This window comes from Populus euphratica, unplaced genomic scaffold (assembly GCF_000495115.2).
Source record: "Populus euphratica unplaced genomic scaffold, PopEup_1.0 scaffold280.1, whole genome shotgun sequence".
Lineage (NCBI taxonomy): Eukaryota > Viridiplantae > Streptophyta > Magnoliopsida > Malpighiales > Salicaceae > Populus > Populus euphratica.
Genome location: NW_011499979.1, coordinates 590096 through 614402, shown reverse-complemented (window position 1 = coordinate 614402; position 24307 = coordinate 590096). Strand labels below are relative to the sequence as shown.

The 24307-nt window shown below is 30.1% G+C and overlaps 3 protein-coding genes, 1 long non-coding RNA gene and 1 pseudogene across 8 annotated transcripts in view; 3 read left to right on the top strand and 2 right to left on the bottom strand.

Moving 5' to 3' along the window:
* Positions 1-4021, bottom strand: part of LOC105139709 (uncharacterized) — an 11452-nt pseudogene extending 7431 nt beyond the window's left edge.
* A 2194-nt stretch (positions 4022-6215) lies between these two features.
* Positions 6216-9792, top strand: LOC105139704 (transmembrane protein 184C-like). Of its 3 annotated transcripts, none has more exons than XM_011046263.1 (6): positions 6216-6451; positions 7408-7684; positions 7825-7947; positions 8654-8944; positions 9296-9530; positions 9653-9792. In XM_011046263.1, the coding sequence occupies exons 2-5, from the start codon at positions 7436-7438 to the stop codon at positions 9506-9508; spliced, it is 876 nt and encodes a 291-aa protein (XP_011044565.1). In that variant the 5' UTR covers positions 6216-6451; positions 7408-7435; the 3' UTR covers positions 9509-9530; positions 9653-9792. The 3 variants fall into 3 exon arrangements, with proteins under 3 accessions (XP_011044565.1, XP_011044564.1, XP_011044563.1); XM_011046262.1 differs by adding an exon at positions 7293-7330 and having other exon boundaries at positions 9296-9792; XM_011046261.1 differs by having other exon boundaries at positions 9296-9792.
* Positions 9793-11432: 1640 nt separating this feature from the next.
* On the top strand, positions 11433-15505 carry LOC105139703 (uncharacterized). Its single transcript, XM_011046260.1, has 7 exons — positions 11433-12103; positions 13000-13077; positions 13276-13310; positions 13406-13461; positions 14134-14232; positions 14494-14575; positions 15150-15505. Exons 1-6 carry the CDS (start codon positions 11708-11710, stop codon positions 14550-14552), a joined length of 723 nt encoding a protein of 240 aa, XP_011044562.1. The 5' UTR covers positions 11433-11707; the 3' UTR covers positions 14553-14575; positions 15150-15505.
* A 288-nt stretch (positions 15506-15793) lies between these two features.
* LOC105139702 (uncharacterized) lies at positions 15794-17924 on the top strand. The gene is made up of 3 exons (XR_845034.1): positions 15794-16531; positions 17143-17326; positions 17519-17924. It is a non-coding gene; the product is annotated as an uncharacterized LOC105139702 (long non-coding RNA).
* Positions 17925-19459: 1535 nt separating this feature from the next.
* Positions 19460-24307, bottom strand: part of LOC105139700 (uncharacterized) — a 24126-nt gene continuing 19278 nt past the window's right edge. Inside the window, exons 1-2 of one of the 3 annotated variants that reach the window (XM_011046252.1) lie at positions 20620-20769; positions 19460-20156 (exon numbers count right to left, since the gene is read on the bottom strand). In XM_011046252.1, coding sequence (XP_011044554.1) covers positions 19516-20156; positions 20620-20749 — 771 coding nt within the window. In that variant the 5' untranslated portion in view covers positions 20750-20769 and the 3' untranslated portion in view covers positions 19460-19515. Of the gene's footprint in view, positions 20157-20619 lie in introns of those variants that run through there. The other 2 variants (XM_011046254.1, XM_011046257.1) reach the window with 2 other exon arrangements.

The following is a 24307-nucleotide window of genomic DNA, read 5'->3' as shown; positions in this document are numbered from 1 at the left end:
AAACTTACCTAAGCATGTGGCTGCTGAAGGCGAAGTCAAGGGAGACTGGGAAAAAAAAGGATTGAGGGGGGCAGCGACGGCTAGTATAGGGTTCACCGCCCCCTTCTTTTTTATGTTTCTCTCTTTTAGGGTTTCTGGTAATGGCCTCCTCTTGAGGTTTTTTCTTTTAGGGTTTCTCTCTAATGGTCCTCCTTCCTCTCTCTCTCCTTCTTTTGCTCTATTTTTCTGGGTTAATTCTCTATTCTCGGGTTCATCCTCTCCTTTTTTTTTCCCTTGAGATCTGTATTTATAGTACAAGAGTCCCATCACTTGCAAGAAGTAAAGTCTCAATCAAACTCATTCTCTTTTTTGAAGTTCGAATTAGAATCGAATTCGAAAGCAGACAACTATCATTATCTTGAGGATTATCTTGAAGAAGGTAAGGATTAGCTTGAAGGTAAGGAGTATTTTGAAAAATATAGGGATTATCTTGAAAGTAAGGATTATCTTGAAGAAGATAAGGATTATCTTGAGGATAAGGCTAGAATGACAAAGGCATATTATAGTCCTTAATTTTCACGGAAATTGACAAATCACACTTTTCATCGAAATAAATTTCTGATCTTTTAATTTTTTATTTTAAACCCTGTAAAAATTAAATTAAAAGCCAAAGGACCAAAATTGGGTTATGACAATTAGCATCATTTATATCTTATTCTATATCAAGAATATTGTATTTTCACAATGTCATGTTTTTTTAATTTAACATCTAAGAAATCTAATTCAAAATTTAATAATTTTGTATAAATTTTCTTAATCTTTACTTAAATTTGTACACTCGAGTTTATAACATTTAGTCAATAATAATAAAACTTTGAATATTGATCAATTAAAATTTTCTAAGTCTCCTTGTTTTTCCTTTTAATGTCATGTGTTTTGTTTTTCTATTTTTTTTCCCTTACTTGATTTTCTGAATGATTCTTTAATTAAATGTGTTTAATACTCATTCCCTTATCTATCCTATATTAAATCTTGATCACTCTCCATTCCAAGGTTTTAGTTAAGAAACTTTCAATTTTTTTTCTCTTTTGATTTTTTTTTAGCATTGGCTAACAATTTAAAAAGACAAAAGAAGTTGAATTTTCAATTCTCCCAACTTATTTATGAAAATACCATTAACGAGCCTATATGTTATTTTTAGTTTGATATTTTTGCATGGATTTTTCAAATTTAAATTACCTTAAAATTTTAACCTAAGATAGAGTAATGTGTTAAGAGGTTCCTTACGAGATTTCAACCAAATTTAACAATCGAATGAAAAGTTATACTTGATAGCATAAAATTAGTCAATAGGTGATTTTACATCAAAATTTATATTTTATTATTTAATCATTGCTAGAACTATATCAGTTATTTTACTAAGTTTTTGGAACCTTTTTTTATTTCAAAATATATTTATTTCTCATTTTCATCATTTGTTTTATTTATAAACTTACTATAGTTTCATGGTAATATTATCAATTATTAATTGGGTTCACACCAATATTTTTTTGCACAATTCTTTCTTAACTTTTATTTCTTATTTTTGTTATAATTCTTTGGAATTATTTTCTAATTTTCAGAACACATCTAATTTAATTTTTTTCTAATTCTTTTATTTGTCGAAAGCCATTACTAATTTCAACAAAATATATACTTCATTTGATTTTTTTAGACAATGTGAACTAGTGCCCCCATAGGCTGGATATGTCCATGTTTATGATTGTCTATGTTTATAGAATATGATTGCTAACTTTTTTTAAAAAAAAATTATTGATTACTCAGTTTGTTTATTTGAAAGAAGTTAGATAAAAGCAAAACCAAATATAAAATAATTCAAACACTTGATATTTTATTTATAAAGTGTTTGAGAATGTAATAACAGTTTTCTTTTTAAAATAATTTTTACTAAAAAATATATTAAAATAATACTTTTTTATTATTAAAAAAATTATTTTTAATATCAATATATAAAAATAATTTTAAAATGAAAAATAATTTTAAATAAAAAATAATCAAATTGTTTAGAAACGCCATTTGGAACACAATTCCAAATGGCCTTTAATTGCAATCAATGCTAATTAATAAAATAAAAGGTTATGAAAGATTCTATTGTCTAGTATACAAAGGACAAAGCAAATTTGGTTACCCCAATCAAAATAATCCCAAACAACTTCATAAAATATAAATTTAGCGTTTTAGATTGTGATAATAATTATTTTTTAAATATTTTTCACTTGAAAATATATCAAAATAATATTTTTTTTTTATTTTTTAAAAGTTATTTTTTATATTAGTACATTAAAATAATCCAAAATCATAAAAAAAATAATTTGATGAGAGAAAAACTCAAAAAATTTTAAATGCACTTTTTGAACATAAAAATAAACACATTCAAAACAAAGAAATCCAACACCCTTTTATAAGCTCCATAGGAAAGATCTTATCAATTTTGTATAAATGTAACCAAGATGATCTTCTTTATTATTAATAAATATATCAACATAAAATTATTGATACAATAATTCAATTCTAACGAGAGTACTTTTTCCTTACTCCTTTCTATTAACAAGATAAGCATAAAAAGCTTTCATCAAAATTCTTTATTGCTTTTATAGGTGGTTATTATTCTTGGTTAGCTAATGCAATGTCGATGCAAAAGTCATCCTGACTATAAAGAAAAGGTAGTGGATAATGCAAAACCATAAACTTTGTATAAAGTTTATGGACTTTTTAAAGAGTCCTCAAGTATATGTCAATGATGATGTCTTCGTAAAATTAAAAATCACTAATATCTCTAATGACCAAAACATCAATTTCTTTAAAAAATGGATCATTATATTGTCTTAAGGTATCATTTCTCTTACCAACCAAGCAAAATCTGAAGTTGAAACTGTTAGATTTGTTAAGTCTTTGTTTAACGTGTTAAAACAACTTAACCATTTTATTATTAGAATCAAACATGGTTATAAACCCACAAACAAAAACTTCAATTAAGGTTGACAAAAAGTTTTTCTAGATTAATGGCTTGAGCTCAAGCCAGTTATAAATTTCATTCTCAATGTTAAAAACATATTGTTGAACAAACTTTGTGCTTCATTATTAATAGGCAAAACGAACTCATAACATAGTGGTAATAACCATTAATCTTAAAGGCATTTGTTTCAGGCTGAGCATTAATAAAATGATCAATTTTATCCCGCATTGATAAATTTAAATAAATTATAAAGTTTAATTATCAATAAACTTAATTCTGAATGATAAATAAGAAAGAAAAATATTCAATTTTTTTAAAAAAAGACAAGCTCAAGTCAACCTTGGTAAACCTGATAAACCCGTGTTCTAGATCATAAGAGCGGGATAACCTTATAAAAAAAATTAAAAAACAATTATGAAGCTCAATTCCCAAATTAACACAGTGTTAGAAAGGCAATTTTTTAAAAAGAAAATCCATAGAAAAAAATGATAAAAATTACAACTTAGACAAGAGATTAAGATAACTTCATAAAAAGTAAAGAGACAAAAAATTATACAACTCAATTCTTAACTAACCACATGTTTAAGGATGAAATTTTAAAAAAAATTTAAAAAAACACTCAAAAAAATAACTCAAGTCAACTCGAGGTCATCCTTTGAAATTTGTAATCCTAGTCATGAGACCATAATTGCCAAATAAAAAGCAAATTGAAAATTTTTTTATAAAGATTAGCACTTAACTAGTTCAATATTGAAGAATAAAATTAAAAAAATTATTTAAAAAATAATAATTAAAAAAAATAAAAACCAAAATTCACATAAAAAAATTAACAAAGAATGACATAAAACCTGAGATGGATAGAGATAAAAGAGAGGAAGATCAAGGAAAAAAGAGGGGTCATTAGCAACACATTACCACTTGTAATCCACCACGCGTCAACTCACCTTGCAGCCTTTGTCGAGATGATTCTAGGAACATAACAGAAAACAACCTTTTAAGGTCAAAAGAGGCTGCATATACCTCCATATTCAATTTTTATTTTATGAAAATTAGCATCAACCATCCACTAGGATTTTTCCTTGAATCCCTATATCTAGACAATAAAAATAAATAATTAAGAGAGTGTTTGTTTTTATGGTTGGATGCCTTTTAAATTATTTTTTGTTTGTAAAAAATATTAATTTAATATTTTATTATTATTTTGATGTGCTAATATCAAAAATTAAAAAAACATAATTTTAATATATTTTTAATTAAAAATCATCTTGCATCACATTACCGAACTTATAATAAATTCACATTGCCATCTGATTCTAAGACCATTTCAGTCCTGCCTTTTGATTCCAAAAATTGGATGGTGGGACTTGGATACACACACATATTCACTTTATAATAAACTTAATATAGATGAATCAAATAGAAAAAAAATTCAAGTGATAAAAAAAAATTTGAATATTTTTCTTTGTTTGTTCAATTCAATCCCTAATGCTAATAAAAAAAAGGGTTGTGTATGTGTTCAATCTTTAAATCGATTTCCAAAGTTTTAATTGTTCTAAATTAATAAAATCTCATATAATTTAATCAAAACAAACATCAACTAAGTGATGAGAATTTTTTTAACATCACAAGATCCCCTAATTTAAATAATCAAAACAAATTATAAAGTTTAATATTACATAAGGCATCTACAAGTGAACAAATAAAAGAAAGTATTAGAACAAAAAAAAATTAAAAGAACAAAAAAAAATTAAAGGACAAAAAAAGATTATGAACACTATTACAAGTTATGTTGTTTTCTTTGTTAGTCTACAATTTTTTTGACATGCCCTTTAGTTTTTTTTAAAATAATTTATTTTTAATATATATAAGAATGAGACCTATTATGAGACATAGAATACATTACAGACGTATTATCATTATGCTTCAATCGGGTTATTCTATTCCACCTCTTAGAAAGAAAAGAATTTAAATCAAAATACTTAATAGCATGACTATATATTTATACAAAACTTCTACTCCAAGCACACACAATGGAGCCATAGACAATTAAGTGAAATCCAATACACAAAACAATTTGATCTATGGACAACATCGTTATGGTAAAGGCCATAATGCTAGAGAAATTATTACCGCAAGACATAAAGGGGGAGGTCATAAACGTCAATACCATAAAATTGATTTTCGACAGAATGAAAAATATATACATGGTAGAATTGTAACCATAGAATACGACCCCGTATACGAGATATTCATCCTAGTCACTATGAGCGCATTTGCCCAATTGACACGTTTGAGAGAATCAATGTCGGACTTATCAAATCCCTAACAATTCATGTTAAAATTGACCATTTGGGGTTTTTAGAAAGTCTATTTTATGCTTTATTTATCACCAAATAGGGATGAATACTATATAATAGGAGCAGGAAATTGTTTGGCATTGAATCCATGATAGGTTTCATTCTTATATATATTAAAAAAATTATTTTTTTTTAAAAAAACTAAAGGGTATGCCAAAAAAATTGTAAACCAAAAAAAACAAAACAACATAAATTGTAATAGTGTTCATATTTTTTTTTTTATCTTTTAATTTTTTTTCTATACTTTTTTTTATTTGTTCACTTGAAGATGCCTGAATATTAAATTTTATGGTTTGTTTTGAATATTTAAGAAAAACAACATAAATTGTAATAGTGTTCATAAAATTCTCTTTTTTTATCTTTTAATTTTTTTTCTATACTTTTTTTTATTTGTTCACTTAAAGATGCCTGAATATTAAATTTTATGGTTTATTTTGAATATTTAAATTAGGGGATCTTTAGATGTTAACAAAATTCTCATCACTTGATTAATGTTTATTTTGATTAAATTATATGAGATGTTAGGGGATCTTGTGATGTTAAAAAAATTCTTATTACTTGATTAATTCACTTGATTAATGTTTATTTTGATTAAATTATATGAGATTTTATTGATTTAGAACAATTAAAACTTTGGGAATTGATTTGAAGATTGAACACAAACACAACCCTTTTTTTACTATTAGGGATTGAAGTGATTTGAAGATTGAACACAAACACAACCCGATTGAATTCAACAGACAAAGAAAAATATTCAACTTTTTTTTTATCACTTGAGTTTTTTTTCTATTTGATCCATCTATATTGAGTTATTATAAAGAGAATATATATATACACACACACGTATCCAAGTCCCACCGTCCAATTTTTGGAATCAAAAGGTAGGACTGAAATAGTCTTGGAATCAGACGGCAATGGAGCTTTCCATATCCCATCTCATGCTTGACCCCTCACTATCAAATTATTAATAATTTGCATTCAGACAAAGAAAATCAATCACCAGAATAATTTTCCTTCCTAGTTTGCATCAACCAAATCAACCAGTGTACTGAAGTACAGACAGACCACCTCGGCCGTCGTCAACAACAACAAAACTTCTGTAAGACACTACTCAACTGAGCTAAAAGCAGTCTCTTATTACCGTACTCATTTATAATTCTGTGTCCCTGCGTTTCTGGTGACTTGGTTTCTTACATGAAGGTTTTCAAAAGTTAATATTTTTGTTTTTCTTGGGTTCTTAGAAGTTCGAAAATCAAGAAAATTTCAATTACAAGAAAGAAACGTTTAACATCACCTAAGAAAGACTTCATATTTGAGATATTTTCAGTAGCTTTTGAATTGGATCATCTCTGTCAAATGGGGCTTCGTTTGGTCAATTGTTTTTCAGACTTTAAAAATTGATCAGTTTGGATTTGTTATAGACATATTGAAATCTATTATTTATTTTATTTATATTCTGGAAGTTGCTTTTGTGACTAAAAAAATGCGTGTGATTAGTAAGAAAATTTAAATTTGATTGTAAGTTTGATCTTCATAATCTTGAGTTGGACACCTAGTAATGTGAATGTTATCTCTTGAAGATGAACTGAAAAAAGGCAAGGATGTAAGAAATGATAACCCACTTGTAATAAGTATTTCTCAGGGAATGGGAGTTCACTTTCTATATAGAGGAGAAATTCTTTAGACAACTTACTGCTATATGACTCGATAAGCTAATTATCATTGTTAATGATGCTTTACGATGTCAATATGTTGCTAAAAATGTGCACCAAATTATTTGGTAAACTGAATGATTGAAAATGTGAACTCCGTTGGAAGGGGTAACTCATTGCTTTTTTGAAAATTCTAGATGGAAGCTTTGTTAAAGTGCTTTTGTTTTTTCATGAAGATTTCATCTTACTCTATGATGGTAATTGTGCAATCTGATCTTCTTCCTTCAGGATCATCAACTTTGAAATGTCATACTTGCTGCATTAGAGTAAAGTCTCTATATTGTGCTCCTCCAGACAAGTGGATTTTGCTTTTGTGTTTCACTTATTCCGCTTCTTTGTGCAGGTTTTATTTACGAAAAAGTAGGAGCTCAATGAATCCTGGACAGCTTACTCTTCTGGCATCCACTTTCTGTGTGATGCTTACAATGCATTTTTCAGGACAGCTTCTCGCTGAGCATCTACTCAGCTGGAAGAAGCCAAAGGAGCAAAGGGCTATTATTATCATCATACTTATGGCCCCCATATATGCCATTGACTCCTTTGTTGGTTTGGTAGATTTTCAGGGGAGCAAAGCATTTTTTATGCTTTTGGAATCAGTCAAGGAATGTTACGAGGCTCTGGTAAAACTACATTCACAAGAATTGTAAATTTGATATGTTGGAAATGAAGTTTTCAAATTTTCATGTGGAAAAATGGGAATTGAAGTTTAGAAACACACCCACAAGTGATTTCAAAGTCAAGTTGACTGTGTTACTTGCAGGTGATAGCAAAGTTCTTGGCTTTGTTATACAGGTACTTAAACATATCAATAAGCAAAAACATAGTTCCAGATGAGATCAAGGGAAGGGAGATTCATCACTCATTTCCAATGACTCTTTTTCAGGTGAAGTTCTATTCTGATTTTCGGTCTTTTATCAAACTGATGTTTTAGTATTAGAGATGTGCGCATTCATTGGTTCTTTCTATTTGATTCCATATTGATTTGATGATGCTTGTAAATAGCATAATAAGCATCATGGCATTAGGAACATTAAGTTATCATTGACAGGAGTGGAACCAAATTTCTGTTACTATGCTTCCATACAAGGTTGTCTTTCCATTGCACTGTCCATATGTGTTGGTTGACATTTGGACCATTAGCAGTCAACTCTCCAACCTTCTGCCGCGGAAAGCAGAGAATACCATCACCATTATTCTATCCTTTTTAGGGAGCCGTCCTTTAGTGTGTATTGTGACCTAGAAGGTAGTGGATGCTGTGCACTCGTTTGTAAGATGCATCTTTTTTTGAGATCACTACAAATTGTATCAATGAACTGGTTCTGTTGTTCAGTCCATTTGAATTATTGGAGAGTTCTGTAGACTGATTACCTGGCATGTCATGTTGGATTACAGGAATTGCACTCCATTCGTTGCTGTCCCTTGTATCTTTTCTTATTTGCTTAAACAACTTTTGCTAGTGATATACTGGTAACTAGGAATAAAAAATGTTTATCAACCGGAGTGTAAGTGGTATGTTTGAGTGTAATGTTTATCAACCGGAGTTTAAGTGGTATGTTTGAGTGTTCTCTGACCTTATCTATCAACTGCAGCCACACACTGTTCGTTTGAACCACCACACATTAAAGCTCCTGAAGTATTGGACATGGCAGTTTGTTGTGATTCGCCCTACTTGCTCCATCTTGATGATATCTCTTCAACTTCTTGGGTTGTATTCCAGTTGGGTGAGCTGGACATTCACAATCATTCTGAATATTTCAGTATCACTGGCTTTGTATTCGCTGGTGGTTTTCTATCATGTGTTTGCTAAAGAGTTGGCTCCACACAAACCTCTTGCCAAGTTCTTGTGCATCAAAGGAATCGTCTTTTTCTGCTTCTGGCAGGTATGCTCTCACCACCCGCCCTTCTCAAGCTCAATTTACATAACACGTAGAATTTTTTGTTGCAGTTGATGGTTCCTTGCCATGTCTAATAGATCACACTTGCATCAAACAATGAGGCCTTTGTATATTTTTATGACAGAAGCATGCTTTGGATGAAGTAGAACAATTTTTAATGCACATATTAGCAAATGTTTTGGAATTCTGACATTATGAGCTTGGGAAATCAGAATAATCTCTAGAAAGTAACTTTTTCGAAAAGGGACATGATTGAAACCATCGTGCAGCAGCCAGACTATCTAGGCAGTCCTTGAGAATCAAAGACTGAGAATTTTTTTTTTATTGTCTTTGCAGGGAGTTGTACTTGATATTCTTGTAGCGTTGGGCATAATCCGATCTCATCATTTCTGGCTTGATGTAGAGCACATTGAAGAAGCTTTGCAAAATGCATTGGTGTGCGTAGAAATGGTCTTCTTTTCAGCTTTTCAGAAATATGCGTATAGTGCTACGCCATATAGAGATGATATTGCCGCAATAAATGTGAAATTGGATAGGAAGAAAGACTAGCATAGAAGCCAACACCAATCTGGTGAGAATTTTAATGCTTTCTTAAAGATTGATGCCAATATTAATTGCTTCCTGTAATGGTTGCGTGAAAGACACTGCCTGTACTTCGCCCATTGTGAACCTGTATCTGCATTCTGTATGTAGAATCAGCAAAATGTTTTGCTTCACATGCATCAACATGTGTAAAACAAGTTGAAGAGATCAAAGGAAAAACAATGGGGCGGCAGTGCCATTTGCTCCATGTGTCCACTTTTGAGAACAAATAGCCTATTCTTCCATGGACAGCAGGTAATGGTCCCAGTCTTTCTTACAATGCTACTCCACTGTCATCGATTCCTTAGCAGCCTTCTTGAGAGACATGAGAGGAGTGGTTAAAACTCACTTTTTATTAGCTGAATGGAGCTTCTTCCACTGATAAAAGAACAGGAAGCCCAAGTCATGGCATAAGACTTTGATGTTCCTCCAGTTACTAAGCGACCTTAAATGATCTGTCCGGCTGAACTGAAAAACATGTGCAGTTCTTGTGCTTTTAAGATTCTTACAGCAAGATGGATCTATTTAGCATGTTAAGTTCACAAACACATGGAATAGAAATCGATGCAGAGCTATTAAGAATCAGCTGGTTTTCTTAATGAATAGTTTATATATATATATATATATATGGTCTTACTCGTGTTTTTATTGAGTAAATTATAATTTAATTCTTATGATTTTGATGATTTTATAAGTTGGTTTTTTGGGTTTTGAAAAGCATAAATTAGTTCCTCGACCAAAGCTAATTTTTAAATTTTTAAAGAAAATTTCTAAATTACCTTTTTTAAATGTATTTTTAATGTTGTATGTAGGAGGTGAGATTGGAAAATTTTGATTACAAATGAAGGATATTTTAGACAAAAACCAATTTAATTATTTTCAAAAAACAATTAAAGAGATTACAAATGAAGGATATTTTAGACAAAAGCCAATTTAATTATTTTCAAATTTTTTTTTTCAATCCAGAAATAATGACCCCTAGACAAATTTGTCCCCCCAAAACTAAAAATAATTACCCAAAAAATGGGTTCGGAGGAATAATTCTTTTTTTTTTTGGTAGGATATGGGGGAGAAACATTATCTTCTTTGACTTATTTTCCCAGAGTAAATATTAATATAATAATACATATTTAGAAATTATAATTTGGTGTATTCATTTATAGTTTTAACAAATCTTTATTAATCTCTGTGTCATGAATCTCACCATTTATTATAAATCATATTAGAGAGACCATAGGGTAACCGTTCAATGAAATTTTAAAATCCATCATATCCAATTTCATATTAGAGGAGGTAGATTTGACCACAAAATCAAATTAAAGGAAAGGACCACAAGTGTTATTTATCTAAAAATTAATGGATTTAAAGATTATATTATTTGAATATATTATATAGAAAAAAATATTTGTTTGCAAATTGCACCACATGGTACATCTATAAAAGGCACATCTCATAAAAAGCATATAATATTTTTTTTATGAGGTATACGGAAAAAATTCTTTGCTGAATTACATTTATAAAAAGAGTGCTTATTAAACTTTAATATTAAAAATTAAAATTTAATAAAACTGAAAACATTGCACACGCAATGCTATAATCACCTTTAATATTTTAACAGTAGTTATTATTTAAAGTATTTTTATATAAAAATATATGAAAATAATATTTTTTTTAAATTAACATTTTAAAATTACCTAAAAACATTAAAAAAATTAAACTTTTATTTAAAAAAAACACTTTTCAACCGAAAAAAATAACAAGTTAAAAAGCCGGAGGACACAAGCATGCATACAAGTCCAATTACCAAACTCAATTTTTTCAAAGATCAGTACACTTGCCAATCTACCAAAAGCTGCCCAAAACAAGTGCACATATTACACTTGCCAATCTACCAAAAGCTGCCCACATAACTCTCTTCTGCATCCTGCTGGGATAGGAAGGGAGGGAACTGTCCAACCAGGTCGTTTTCAAGTACAAGTGGCACTCCCTCATGGGCTGGTGAAGACTAATAATCCACATTTAACTCACAGGAAAAGAAAGCAGACACTCTTTAAAACCATCCGTGAGAGAGCACAAATCCATTTTGATTTCGTTAACCATGAAATCTTCCACGCGCTATCCACTACCAGTGTTATAGCTTGTGTTCAAAACTTACTCTTCTTGGCCATGACAACACTACTTCAATTCTCTATCTATTTTTCTCCTTTAAAGAAATACCAAAAACCCTTTACTTATCACTCTCTACCAAGTTCAAAGTTGGATTTTTTGAAGAAAGATAGCTTCAAATCAAGGTCCTACAAGGAAAAATGGAGTTTGTTGGGAGGTGGAAAAGATGGGATTTGGATAAAAGAGGAGGGGTTAAAAAGGACGAGAAGGGTGGTTTTGGTGAGGTTTAATCAAGGGTTTGGTGGTGGTGGTGGTGGGGGAGATAATAGTGGTACTGCTAGGCTTCTGGGAAATATTGCTTTGGCTGTTGGATTGACTTATCTTTCAATGACTGGACAACTTGGTTGGGTTTTTGATACTGTTGGTTGGATCTTGGACACGCTAATATCTATCTGGGTGTGTTTGTCTTTCCCAGTTTTTTGTTTATTTTTCTGTTGGATGATTGTCTCTTTGAATTTGAATAAGTTTATTGTATGCTTTATTGGACATTTATAGAGGAGCTTGTGGTGAGTTGTGTGGTTTCACTTTCAAATTGATGCCTATCTACCTTCTGGAAATTTGGAGCTTTGGTTTTGTTTCTTAATATCTACTATCTGTTAATTGTTTACTGAATATTGCAATATAGGGGTATTTAATTCACCATATTATTCTGTTCATAAATTTTATTCGGATTTGTACAGTATTATGATTTTCTAGTTAGTAGTTGAGCTTCCTGTTGTTCCTTTTGGCATTTCTGAAGCACCGGTTTTTATATTTTGAGATGCATAATCTAATATGATAAGTTCATTGTACTCTCTGGAGTATACAGAAGCTTGTCTGATATGATCCGTGTTCTTCATACTCCAATTTAAACATGATTTGAGATGCATAATCTAATATGATAAGTTAATTGTACTCTCTGGAGTATACAGAAGCTTCTCTGATATGATCTGTGTTCTTCATACTTTAATTTAAACATGATTTTTTTTTTTTTGTCCAAGTTGTCTTCATGTGGAAAAGTTGATTTTACTTCAATGTTCTTGTATTGGTTATAATTGTTTATAGTAGTTTTGATACCATCTGGTTCTAAATATTCTGGTTAGAACTGTCTTAAATGTAGTTACACATATACTTGAATGTCCCATGAGTTTCTTCCCCCTAATGAGCAGTGTTTTGTTATATTGAAACTAATAGTAGCTTTTCCATGTTATGTTGCATAACTTTTGTGTTTGGGCTATTACCTCATAGCATTATATTCGAATTAGATCAGTTTGTGCTATGAGATCTAACTGATTGATGACTTCTATGCGCAGCTCCTTGCAGTATTTATTCCCATTGTAGGCTTGGGAGTCTTTCTCTGGTGGGCAGGACGTGACATACTTCAAGGCACTGTGAGGCTCTACTCCTAATTCCCAGCTTCCTAGGCACTATCCTTTCTTTCATTTATTATCTTTTTAGAAATATGCTATATAGTTCTTCTATAAGCCTTCCCTCCATAAAAGATGGAGACACATGCATGTGTTTGGATTTTTTCCTTCTTTAACTGATTTATTTTATTTTATTTTTGGATTTTTTTGGGGCGTATGCAGTGCCCAAATTGTGGAAATGAATTTCAGATTTTCAAGTAAGTGATACAGTGATTTTAATCAAGCTTATAGGCAAATTTTTTAGATGGTGTGCACAGTTGTTTGACTTGGATCATAATGTTATCCTTCTCAGATCTACTTTGAATGATGAATTGCAGCTGTGCCCTTTTTGCAGTCAACCATTCTCAGGTAAAAGCCAAGCCTTGGATAGATCCTTCACTAGAGTTCAAAAATTTATCTTGTCACATTCCTAGAACAGTGGACTGTTGGCGCTGAACTTGTTGTGCAATGGTTAAAATAAGGTGATAGATTACTATAAGCTATGCTGCATTTTTCATGGAACTGCAGCATAAATTAGTGGGATTGATTTCATAAAGAAAACAATTGAAGATATTATTTTGTTCTTGAAGTTTAAGTTTTTGCGCGCACCTCCACGCAAATCACTCTTGCATTTTCACCATTTTGTGGAGTTTCACAGGTCTTGATTAGAAATGCAGCATTTGATGTTCAGGATTTCCATGTGATCCCTTTTCAATTCCTTCTTTTTAAGAATTGAATCTTATATTTGCAAAACATGGAATGTGCAATCAATGATGAAATGGAAGGATGATAATTGAAGTTTTAACATATGACCTCAACATTGAGCTTATCAAAGATTAAATCTAATTGTAAAGGCTTCTTTTGATTCTGGGTGTTTTGATTTTCACGGTTTTTATGTAGAAATGTGACCCATTATTGTTTTATGAACTAATTTTCTACATCCTGACAAGTTTGATGTCTAGTTGATTGATCTACAGATATGTTAGCATGTATCTGTCTTGATTGTGTTCATTTCTTTATGATATTTTCCATACATTCCAGTGGTGGGTGATGAGTTTGTGAGTGATTCTGTGAGGTTCTCCAAAAAATCTACACCATTTGGACAAGCATTCAGTGACTTCTCTTCTGGTTTCAAGAAAGGTTTGCCATCCAATCCCTACTGCTTTCTTTCATTCATGGCCTTGATGTAAATTAAATTCATTGTGCATTAGTTTGCATGAGATGACTATGAATAACAGTGAACAACTTTGAGCTCATATAATAATCTACACTAAGAACAAATTGTTAACGCAACTTAAATCCATTTTAGAAATCAAGTGGAAATTCAACTCTTAAAAGTCACCAATTATTGCTGGTGTAGAATGATTTGTGAATTCTGAAACTGCCTGTGTGTTTGTTCAGGAAAAGAATCTTCTTCAGCTGTTGTAGATGTTGAAGCAGAAGTAAAAGATGTAGACTGAGGGACCATATCCATAATATCCTGGTTTGTCATACAGATCCTTCAACTTGAATAATCTGTTATATTTGAGTGATGTAACTAGAGACTTGGTCAGAACAGCCCTTGCAGATACTCTGTTACAATCCTTCTGATGTTCTTTTGGACTGGCTCTGCTTAAGAATGTTGGAGCTTGTTCCTTGTTTTTTCATTCTTGAATGAAATCTATATTCTCATATAAGAAAAAAACAAAAAAAAGCTCATAAACATTAGCACTCCTTCAATCTTATTTTCTTACATATGCAATGCTGTTGACTTCTCAGTTTTGGAATGCAAAGCACCTAGCCAACCCTTTTATTATTATTATTATTATTCTTTTATCGTCAGATGTCTTGTTCAATAAAGATGGGTTTATATTTTTGTAGTTCAATTAGGTATCCAGGACCTTTATGTCTGAGTTTTTTGTGTAATATAACACATGATCAGGTTTTATTTGCTCAGATTAACAACCTGGTAAACTTGTCCACAATGGAGTTCCAAACAATTGCATACTCTTGCTTTCTGTTCTTAAAAACCTTTAAGTTTTAGTTTTTTAAGCTAGTTTCATTTTCTGTTTCTACAGGTTCATCCTACTGTTTTCCGAGTTAAAGAGCAGCTTAGAGCATATATTGTCATTCTGAACTGAGTTAAAGAGCAGCTCAGAGTAGTATATATTGTCATTCTGAACTGGGTCACCCTGCCCACACAACATTCATCATACGGAAACGGAATAGCAAGTCTTTCCTGGTTGTATTCTAAGTTTTGACAACAAAGTAATTTGTATGATAGCCTTTTCTATATTTTCTATTGAGGTCCTTTGCTCATCACCTTTCTCTCTAGTCTTGCATTTTAGGAGCCTTGGGGTTGAGATTGAGTAAGTTACATACTTTCACAACAAACAATAATTACGGCAGCTTCTGAATCGCAGTAGTCAAATTTAAAAAAACTTGAATCCTTTTGCTCTTATTTTCTGCTCTTCCAATTTTGATCTCGAGCTTGAAAATCTTTTTTGAGTAAATGGTTGCCGAAGTTCATCGCTGACCACTGGGTTAATTCAAAGTGCAGCCAGATAATAGGATATTGCACGCATGAGAGGGTTCCTACGTTGCCTGAGGGCTTGTTATGTATGAAATTGTTCCGGGGCTGTCAAAATTGTCTTGATGGAAGCAAAAAGAAAAAAAAAAACATAGAGCATCCTGTCAAAATTGTCTTGATGGAAGCAAAAAAAAAAAAAGAAAACATAGAGCATCTTATGTATTACTTCAAGTTAGATGTCTATGTTCTTGATGATGAAGTGCAAGATAAGATATATCAGAATTGGCACCACCAAGTAGATCACATTTCACCATGACAAATTTGAAGGATTATTTGACAAGCTAGGGGTAAGCAACAGCAACAGAAGACTCTGGGCTGATGAACCAGTCTTTAGAGTAAGCATGTTTAGTAACTTGGATCTCCATGCAGTATCATATAGAAGTTTTATCAAGATATCTACCGGAAAATGGCTCCCTGTTTATTTGATCATGGGAACTGTCTGATACAGCAAACGACAAAAAACCAACATCCTTATTTCCTTTCGGAATCATTTGCTAAATTGGTCGAAAACTGCAAGTGTCTCACAACATAAAAATGAACATCCTCATCATGGGTTTTCTTCTAGGAGATGTAGCGAAGCCCTATTCTAATTCTAGTGCGCTGCTCCGCCAACCTCCTGCAAAGCAAAACAACACACGCAGTTGAGTAAGTACTTCAAAGGATATCATACCACATTGAGCTTTCAGAGCAAATTTTCCCTACGATTCTTAGATATTAAACGGCTTTAATCTGTGAAGATCTCTCTGTGAATATGAGCAAAATATTGAGAGGATTCTCATACTCGTTGAGCTTAAGGTTCTTATACCCGAATATCTGCTTACCGTATGCTGTATGAAACTATTGTGCTCAGCCACGGTCAATATTAACCAGGTAATGATCCTGTAGATATGTTTAAAAGGTATTTTGATTCAATGTTGTTTATTGCTTACACCGTGAACAATTTTTTTCTTTTTTTTCTTTTTTTTCTTTTTTCAAAATTTAAACTTGATCCTGTATCTCCTTGTTTTGTCGTTATAAAATAAAAAAGAATTAAATTACAATTTTATTATTATTATATTAAGATTTTCTATACAACAGCAATAACTTGATTTGACGGTCACACACCAAGCACAATGTCGACATACACTTGCATTTACATCTTTTTCTATATTCTATATAATGCAATGCGTCTCTTCACTATGTTTATAAATTATTGTTGACAAAGTATATCTCTCTAACAAGAATTATTTACAATTCAGAGCATATTAAAAAAACACGGGTAAGTGATCAATTAATTATATCCTATTGTTCATTGATGTTTTCCATGAATGTTTGGTTTTTTTTTATGGTATTTTAATCGAAAAATTAGTGTTTGATATTATTTATTTGTGATAATAGACATGGAAGATGCACAATTTAATGCATGCTATATATTAAGTGAAGATCTTGAAGATGATTACAAAAATATAATTCAGTATTTGTTGTGTATCATTATTGTGAAGTGTTGTCTGAAGGAAGAGATTGATGACATGTCAGAAAGGCCTTGCATCTAAGAGGTCTGTGTATGTATATAGCCGAGCAGTGTAATCTGCAGGAACTGCTTAGTAAATTACAGTTGAAGTAGGAAGGGATGCTTGATATAAAGTCTATATTGGAAGCTGACATTGAAGCTCGTCAAAACCCTAGGTAAGGATTACAATTCAATCTTCATCTTGATTGTCTTTTTACTTATTTTCTCTTTGTAATAATATTCTGAAACTGTACTGTATTTATAGTTTCTCTTCTTAACATAGAACTAATTCTTCTACTAGAGGATATAATTAATGGCATCATTATTCACCATTGATTTTGTTGTTTTCAATCTGGGATTTGCACTAGGTATATATGCAAACATGTATCGGGGCTATTTGGGAAGGTGAAACCAATAAGGAAGCAAGGGGTCTTTGAGAAGACATGTGCCTCAGATCAGCTATGCTCTGACTTATAGTTATGGAAGATGAGTACCAGTAGGATCTTACAGACTACTCGATCTAAGGAGTGCTAAAAAAAGGGAAATATGAGAAATTGATGAGGCTATTGCATAAAGATCGATGTTCCAGATATAAAAAGATAACATGGATAATGAAGCCAAAGAGGATGGGTTTGATGAAAGCAATAGCGCGGATTCTAATGTTGGTGGTTCAACTGTGCTAGTTATTGAGGATTCCGACCATTAATGTTCTAATAGTTATTTATTGAAGGCTAAATACACTTGTTTCATGAAAAAAATCATTTAATTATATAAAAAAATAACAACATTTATAATAATAGAAAATGAGGAATTATTCACTCTTTATAATTCTTAACCTCATTCTTTTTTTTTATAGTGTTGCAATGATAGTCACTACTTATTACCCATGGTAGCTCATTCTCTCTTATATTTTTTATATTTTTGGTTCTACATACACTTTTATATTGTGTTGCTTTTGTTATATTTATTTATAAACAAGAATGATTAAGATTATTCACTCTTTATAATTCTTAACCTCACTCTTTTTTTTTACAGTGTTGCAATGATAGTCATTACTTATTACCCGTGGTAGCTCATTCTTTCTTATATTTCTTATATTTTTGGTTCTATATATATTTTTATATTGTGTTGCTTTTTTTATATTTATTTATAAATAAGAATGATTAAACAACTTAGTTATAAATTATAACACTAATGATAACAACATATGAATTATATTATTTTATTAATAGTTTATACAATTTATTTGATAATTATCTACCTATCATCGTAACTTTTTAACAATAACAATCCTCTTTTAAAATAGGTTGCAAATGCTGTTATTTATTATTGGCAACGTCCCAACACTAGTTCTTAACAAAAGGTTATCCATGTCATATGCTAAGAATCTATGCAGAGAAACTCAAAAAATAGTTTAATTAATCAAACTTTAAATTTATTTTTTAATAATTATGAGTTTAAGTTTTTTTAAAGTAAATAAAGATTTGTATAATTATTAATTTTAAAATCTATAAAATTAATTAAAATAGATATAAACTGATACAAACACTCCACTTAATTAAAAATAAAAATTTCCACACAGAAAGCATGGAATTCTGCACAAGGTAGTTTGGCATGGCTGCCATCGTTAAACAACTCAATCAATTCCCGTTTGCGGTGTCATTTTCTTCTTTCTCAAGCTGTCCATTATTATTTGTCAACTCTTTATTTATTTGTCAACACAATCGTGTGATAAATTATAACTTAATATAAAATTCGATTAGTTGAAGTTGTCAATAAAACAAATAATAAATAGTAGAGGAGTTTTATGTTCTCTAGATAGTGATGGTGGTATTTTATTAGTTATTTTATGAGTTATTTTTAAAAAATAGATATCATTAAAAGAGAAGAATCCAAATAGAAATGTTTTTGTAATTTTTTTTATGTCTATAGACTTTATTTTATTTGTATTTATGTTTATTTGTTTTTTTTAAGATAGGCCTCGTAAAAAACTAATAAGAGTACCATAAATTTTTTTTGAAACAGTGATATGATAATGCTGTACTAAAATTCAGTTGTTTGTAATGATATGTTTTTTAAACAATTGGAATGGTCTGATCATTCAATGGATTAGTTTTACAAGGAATAATTCAGTATATCCAGTGCTGTCCTCTGTTCTCTCATAAAAATTATTATATTGATGAATTATTTTCACGATAAAACGCATGTTCTTCTCGAAAGGACAATGTGCAACTTTTAAAATATCTAATAATTTCTTTTAATTCAAAAAATGAAGCAAAAAAAAGAGGATATGGAGGACATAGGGATTCTGTAAAAGATGTAAACAGGATTTATTATTATTATTATTATTATTTCGTTCTTGATATCAACAAGAGAAATGATACAGCCAGCGCAACTCATGGAATGCTTGTGTTTCTTCTATTCTAGTCTCTCCTGCATCATGATCAAGTTCAAGCCTCTCTGCTGAGATACTTCTCTCCATCGGCTGCATGGTTTCTGTAATCTCATGTTCCCTGTCACAACCTGTCTCCTCAGGAAATAAACCTCTATGCTCCCCGGCTTCTTCCTCCATGCCCTGAACCTCCATTGGCACTCTTTCGAGATCTCCTTCCAGAATTTCAACTTCACTGTTTTGCCCTTGCAAAGAATTCAAAGCTGTGTTATTTGCCTCATCGTAGCGTGAACTTTGCATGGCTTTGAGTTTTTTATTTGCTCCATAAGTAGCTAGATAGGTTGCTTCCTGAACATCTGCAGGGACTTTTTCACAAATATCAACCCCACATCCTTTAACTCCAGACAAATGAGAGATGATCCTTGAAATCGAAGAATCAACCGCAAACACGTACCCACAGAATTTACACTTGAAAGAACCATCATTCATCTGCTCAACACAAATCCAAAATTGATCACTCGGTTTAACCATCTCTCCCTTTTCTTTTGCAACCCTGAAGACACAAACACTTGACTGGTGAAGGAAAGCTATATCTAAAACAGGAATCACGAACACTATATTCGTTTGTTTAGAGATAACAAGAGAAAGATTGAACTGTAAGAAGGAAAAGGTATTCAGTTTTCAAATATACGGAAGAAGATAACTGAACAATTGAAAACCGAAACCCAAACTTGAGTTTGCAGGATCAGTTTCGTAGTTGCTGAGAAACAAATTTGCAGAATATGGTGAGCTAAAGAGCGTGTGAATTCACTAAATAATCAAGATACGAGAGAATAGGTTCATAGTATTTTTTTTTTCCAAGGGAAATCATGGCTTCAAATTATATAGGAGTCCACAACAAGCGATTAGATGGATACTACTAGCAGGCCTCTGGACCATTTTCTGATCAAAACCTCGAACTCTTTTACCAAGTTCAAAGGGAATTTACCAGTGAGTAATAAATAAATAAATATCAACGTTACAGCTATAAAAACATCATGCAATAATCAAATGAGAGTGCAGCAAACAATAATTTACCTGGCCCTATGCGATTTTCTCCAAAAGATTTCAAGAGGATTTGATTTAATCTGAAGAAAGGGAAGGAAAGGAGGGAAGGTTTATAGAAGGGAAAGAGAGAGAGGAAGCAGCGATAATATAGAGAAGGCATTGAAATTGAAAGGAAATTTAAGAAGTCGAGTCCACGTTCCATACCGAGACAAAAATTTAATATTTAAATCCAAGTGTTTAGGACTGTCTGTTCCTATTCAGAGAAGTGGAGGACACAGGTGCTGCTATCTGTTAATTATTCAACACATTATTATTATTATCAAATTAAAAAAAAAAAAAGGGTATGCACCAAGATACATTTTACCATATACGGGTAAAAAGATTTTTTTTTTTTTTATTCTCAAACATTACAATTTTCATGGGTCTATTTGTAATTAATATATTGAACGGCGACATATAGATATTTTTTATATTTGAAATATATAGTGAAATGATTTAAATGTTTTTAAAAACAAAAAAAAATTAAAACTAGGATTTAAAGGCTTTTTCATCTTTCAATGGTTTAGAAGTATAGTAAAATAATTACATTGCTCTTCAAAAAAAAATATTAAATCTAACATTCATAAACTTTTTTATATTTTTATTATGATTTTTTAGTTATAATCAATATGAATAAAAAGCAATTTAAACCTTCAATAAATATAAATTAATTAGCAATTGAAGGGAGATTGCACTATTTGAGCAACATATATAGCGTCTTCCCGTGATGAAACACCATCTTTTATGAAACAACTTATTGTTTTCTTTTTAATGATCAAACATGTGTTCAAGGCAAGGCAACAGTTAGAATTCACTGAACTTTATTTTCTTTTCCTTGCTTTTTTTTCTTTCTTCACTTTGAATTTCATGCTAGTCCTTAAAAAATCAAATTTATTTTTTAGTTTGTATTTATATCAATTTTGATTTATATTCTTTTAATTACTATTTATTTTGTTTCTAATGCTTTTTGAATTTTTTTTTCATTTTCATCCCTAAGCATTTTATTTCTTTTAATGTTCTTCAATTTTGATCATTATTTTTTTTATTGCTATTGTTTTTTTGTTTTTTTATCATTTTTTTAATTTATTTTAATTTTCAATTGAGTTCCTTATTATTATTTTTATTTAGTTTTTATACCAGATTTGATCTTCATCATTTTAATTGCTATTTATTTTTAAATTTTTTATGATTATGAACTTTGTTTTGTGATTTTTTTCATGTTTATTATCTATAGGGTAATCTTGATTTCATTACCTAAGTTATTGAGTTTGAAGTTTACGTTTATTTAACTTTAATTTTATTTTTAGTTCCTCTTTTAAATTGATATTTTTTTCGATTTTATTCTTCGAGGTTAGATTATTGGATCTTAAGCTTGGTAATTTTTTTTGCTTTCCTTTTTGTAAAGTTATCTTGATCTCATATCTTATGTTGTAGATTAGTTGAGTTAACCCAAGATGACTCGATGTGTTTATTTAACTATTTTTTTATTGATTTTTTTTCAATTTCATCCTTTCATGTTATTAGGTCTTGAGCTTTGTGTATTTCTTTCTATCTTTTTTGTAAGGTTATCTCAACCTCACATCCTAGGTTATGGGATAGTCAAGTTAACTCGAGTTTTTTTTTCAATGTTTTTCTAATTGAATTATTATTTTTTTTAATTTTATCTTTTATCATTTAGTTTGCTTGAGAGTTGACTTTCATTATTTTATTCAATTTCTTTTGTGTAATGTTACCTCAGTCACATGACCAAATTACAAATTTGACATGCTAACTTGAGTCAAGTTTTTTTTTTATCTTTTTTTAAAATTAATTTTTTTTTAATTGATCCTTCAATGTTTGATTTATTGATAATTAGGTTTTGGATTTTTTTTATTTTCTTATTTGTGAGGTTATCACATTCTTGTTTATTTTTTGTTTTTTATCAAATAAGATCATTGAAACCTTTTCATAACATTTCAAGGATATCTTTTTATAATATTAGCAAGTATTTATTTATTTTTGATTGGTCAATAGATTTTTTTAATTATGTTATTAAATTAATCAAAATTTTTGAATTCATTTGAAACAATGACTCCGGTTCTAGATTTTTTTACTCTTTAAAAAATGCTATTAATGTTTAGACATTTATTTTTTTACTTTAGAAAAAAATTAAATCAATTCACGTTATAGCATAAATCACCCATCTAATTTTAACAAACTAATATCTTATGTATACACAGATTCCGCTTATTCATATTGGTTTTGTTGTTAGTCAGGTACAATTTTTTAAAGGTACTTTAAGTAAATTTTATCATATTTTGGGTGAAATAATATGATATTTTTTCTATATGGGAATTTATCATATTTTGGGTGAAATAATATGATATGGATTTTATGGGATTCCTTTATTATTTGTGGTACGCGAATATAATGTATATGTTTATCGTTATATATAAATATTTTAGGGGATTTTTTTATTATATTTTTATATTCTAGACAAGCTCTTTTTTAACTTCGACAAAATATGCTTGTGTCGAATCAGTCAAGAAAACAACAACTCGCAAACATCAAGTTCCAAGCTGGAGAAGATTGATGTGAAAGAGGAACTTAAAATAATAGCAACCTTCGTGATTCTATCAAGATTTAAGATAACAGTGTAATCATCATATTATATCGTTTCCACATAAAATCATCTACATTAGGTCATATATATATATATGAACACCATTGTTATGTAAATAGTTGGATAAGACTGAAGCTAAAAGTCAATCTGCAGTCTGAGCTAACAAAATTGTTTGGACAGAATTTTCAAGGTTGAATTCCATCTGCAACGACACGCCGTCCAGAGATTTTATTGTTGCTTGCCTTCCCAGCAGGCAACTGTAGAGGAGGTTGAAATAGTTGACCACTTCAATATGCTCGACATTGGAACAAAATATATTTGTATTTGTAATGAGAAGGTCACGAGGAACCCTTAATTCTACTTTGTCGTACGTACTGCTGATAGAGAAAAATATCAGAGTTTTTTATTTCTGTAATTAAGTCAGCTAAACAAACTCCACAGGAATCATTAGAAAATTGATTCTGCAAATCATTAATTAGTTTCATTTTTATATTCTATAAATCACTAACCCAGTTAACAATAGCATTAATTAGTTTCATTAATAAGCAGGATATTTATTTTCTTCACTTATAATATCAGTATATATCACGGTATCGTACATCAGATTTGTTTATATTAAATTTTAAAGTTAATAATAGTATATAACTCGCAAAACCTAGACCGATAAAATAAATCAATCCAAGACTTAGTTGACATAAAACCTAAATAGATTTGGTTTAAAAAATATATATAGAAAGGATTATCCGGACTAACCCAGTAAATAATGATTAACTTGATCTTATCCGATCAAGAATATAAATTGATCCATAACCCTATCAACCTAGAAAAAAAATCTATTGATTTAAAAAATTATCAATCAAAAATAATTTTGTTTTTTTAAAAAAAAGAAAAAGAAAACGGGGTTAACTTAGTCAAACATTCTTAACTTATTATCTAGATTATGTTCCCCTTATCAAGTTTAAAAAATACGATTTAAATTATTGTTATTTTTATATGTTTTAGTAAGATAGTTTTATAATTTAAAAAAATTTATATCACTATTTTTGAATTTTTTTTTGTTTTTTTAGACATGTCCCA

What these genes read in the sequence shown, in the direction of transcription:
- LOC105139704 (XM_011046263.1), top strand. Translation starts at nt 7,436, where the DNA reads ATGAATCCTGGACAGCTTACTCTTCTGGCATCCACTTTCTGTGTGATG. An exon ending in AGGAATGTTACGAGGCTCTG is followed by an intron (nt 7,685 to 7,824) that starts GTAAAACTACAT and finishes TGTTACTTGCAG; the next exon opens with GTGATAGCAAAGTTCTTGGC. An exon ending in TCTTTTTCTGCTTCTGGCAG is followed by an intron (nt 8,945 to 9,295) that starts GTATGCTCTCAC and finishes TTGTCTTTGCAG; the next exon opens with GGAGTTGTACTTGATATTCT.
- LOC105139703 (XM_011046260.1), top strand. Translation starts at nt 11,708, where the DNA reads ATGACAACACTACTTCAATTCTCTATCTATTTTTCTCCTTTAAAGAAA. An exon ending in TTGCAGTCAACCATTCTCAG is followed by an intron (nt 13,462 to 14,133) that starts GTAAAAGCCAAG and finishes CATACATTCCAG; the next exon opens with TGGTGGGTGATGAGTTTGTG. An exon ending in CTCTTCTGGTTTCAAGAAAG is followed by an intron (nt 14,233 to 14,493) that starts GTTTGCCATCCA and finishes GTGTTTGTTCAG; the next exon opens with GAAAAGAATCTTCTTCAGCT.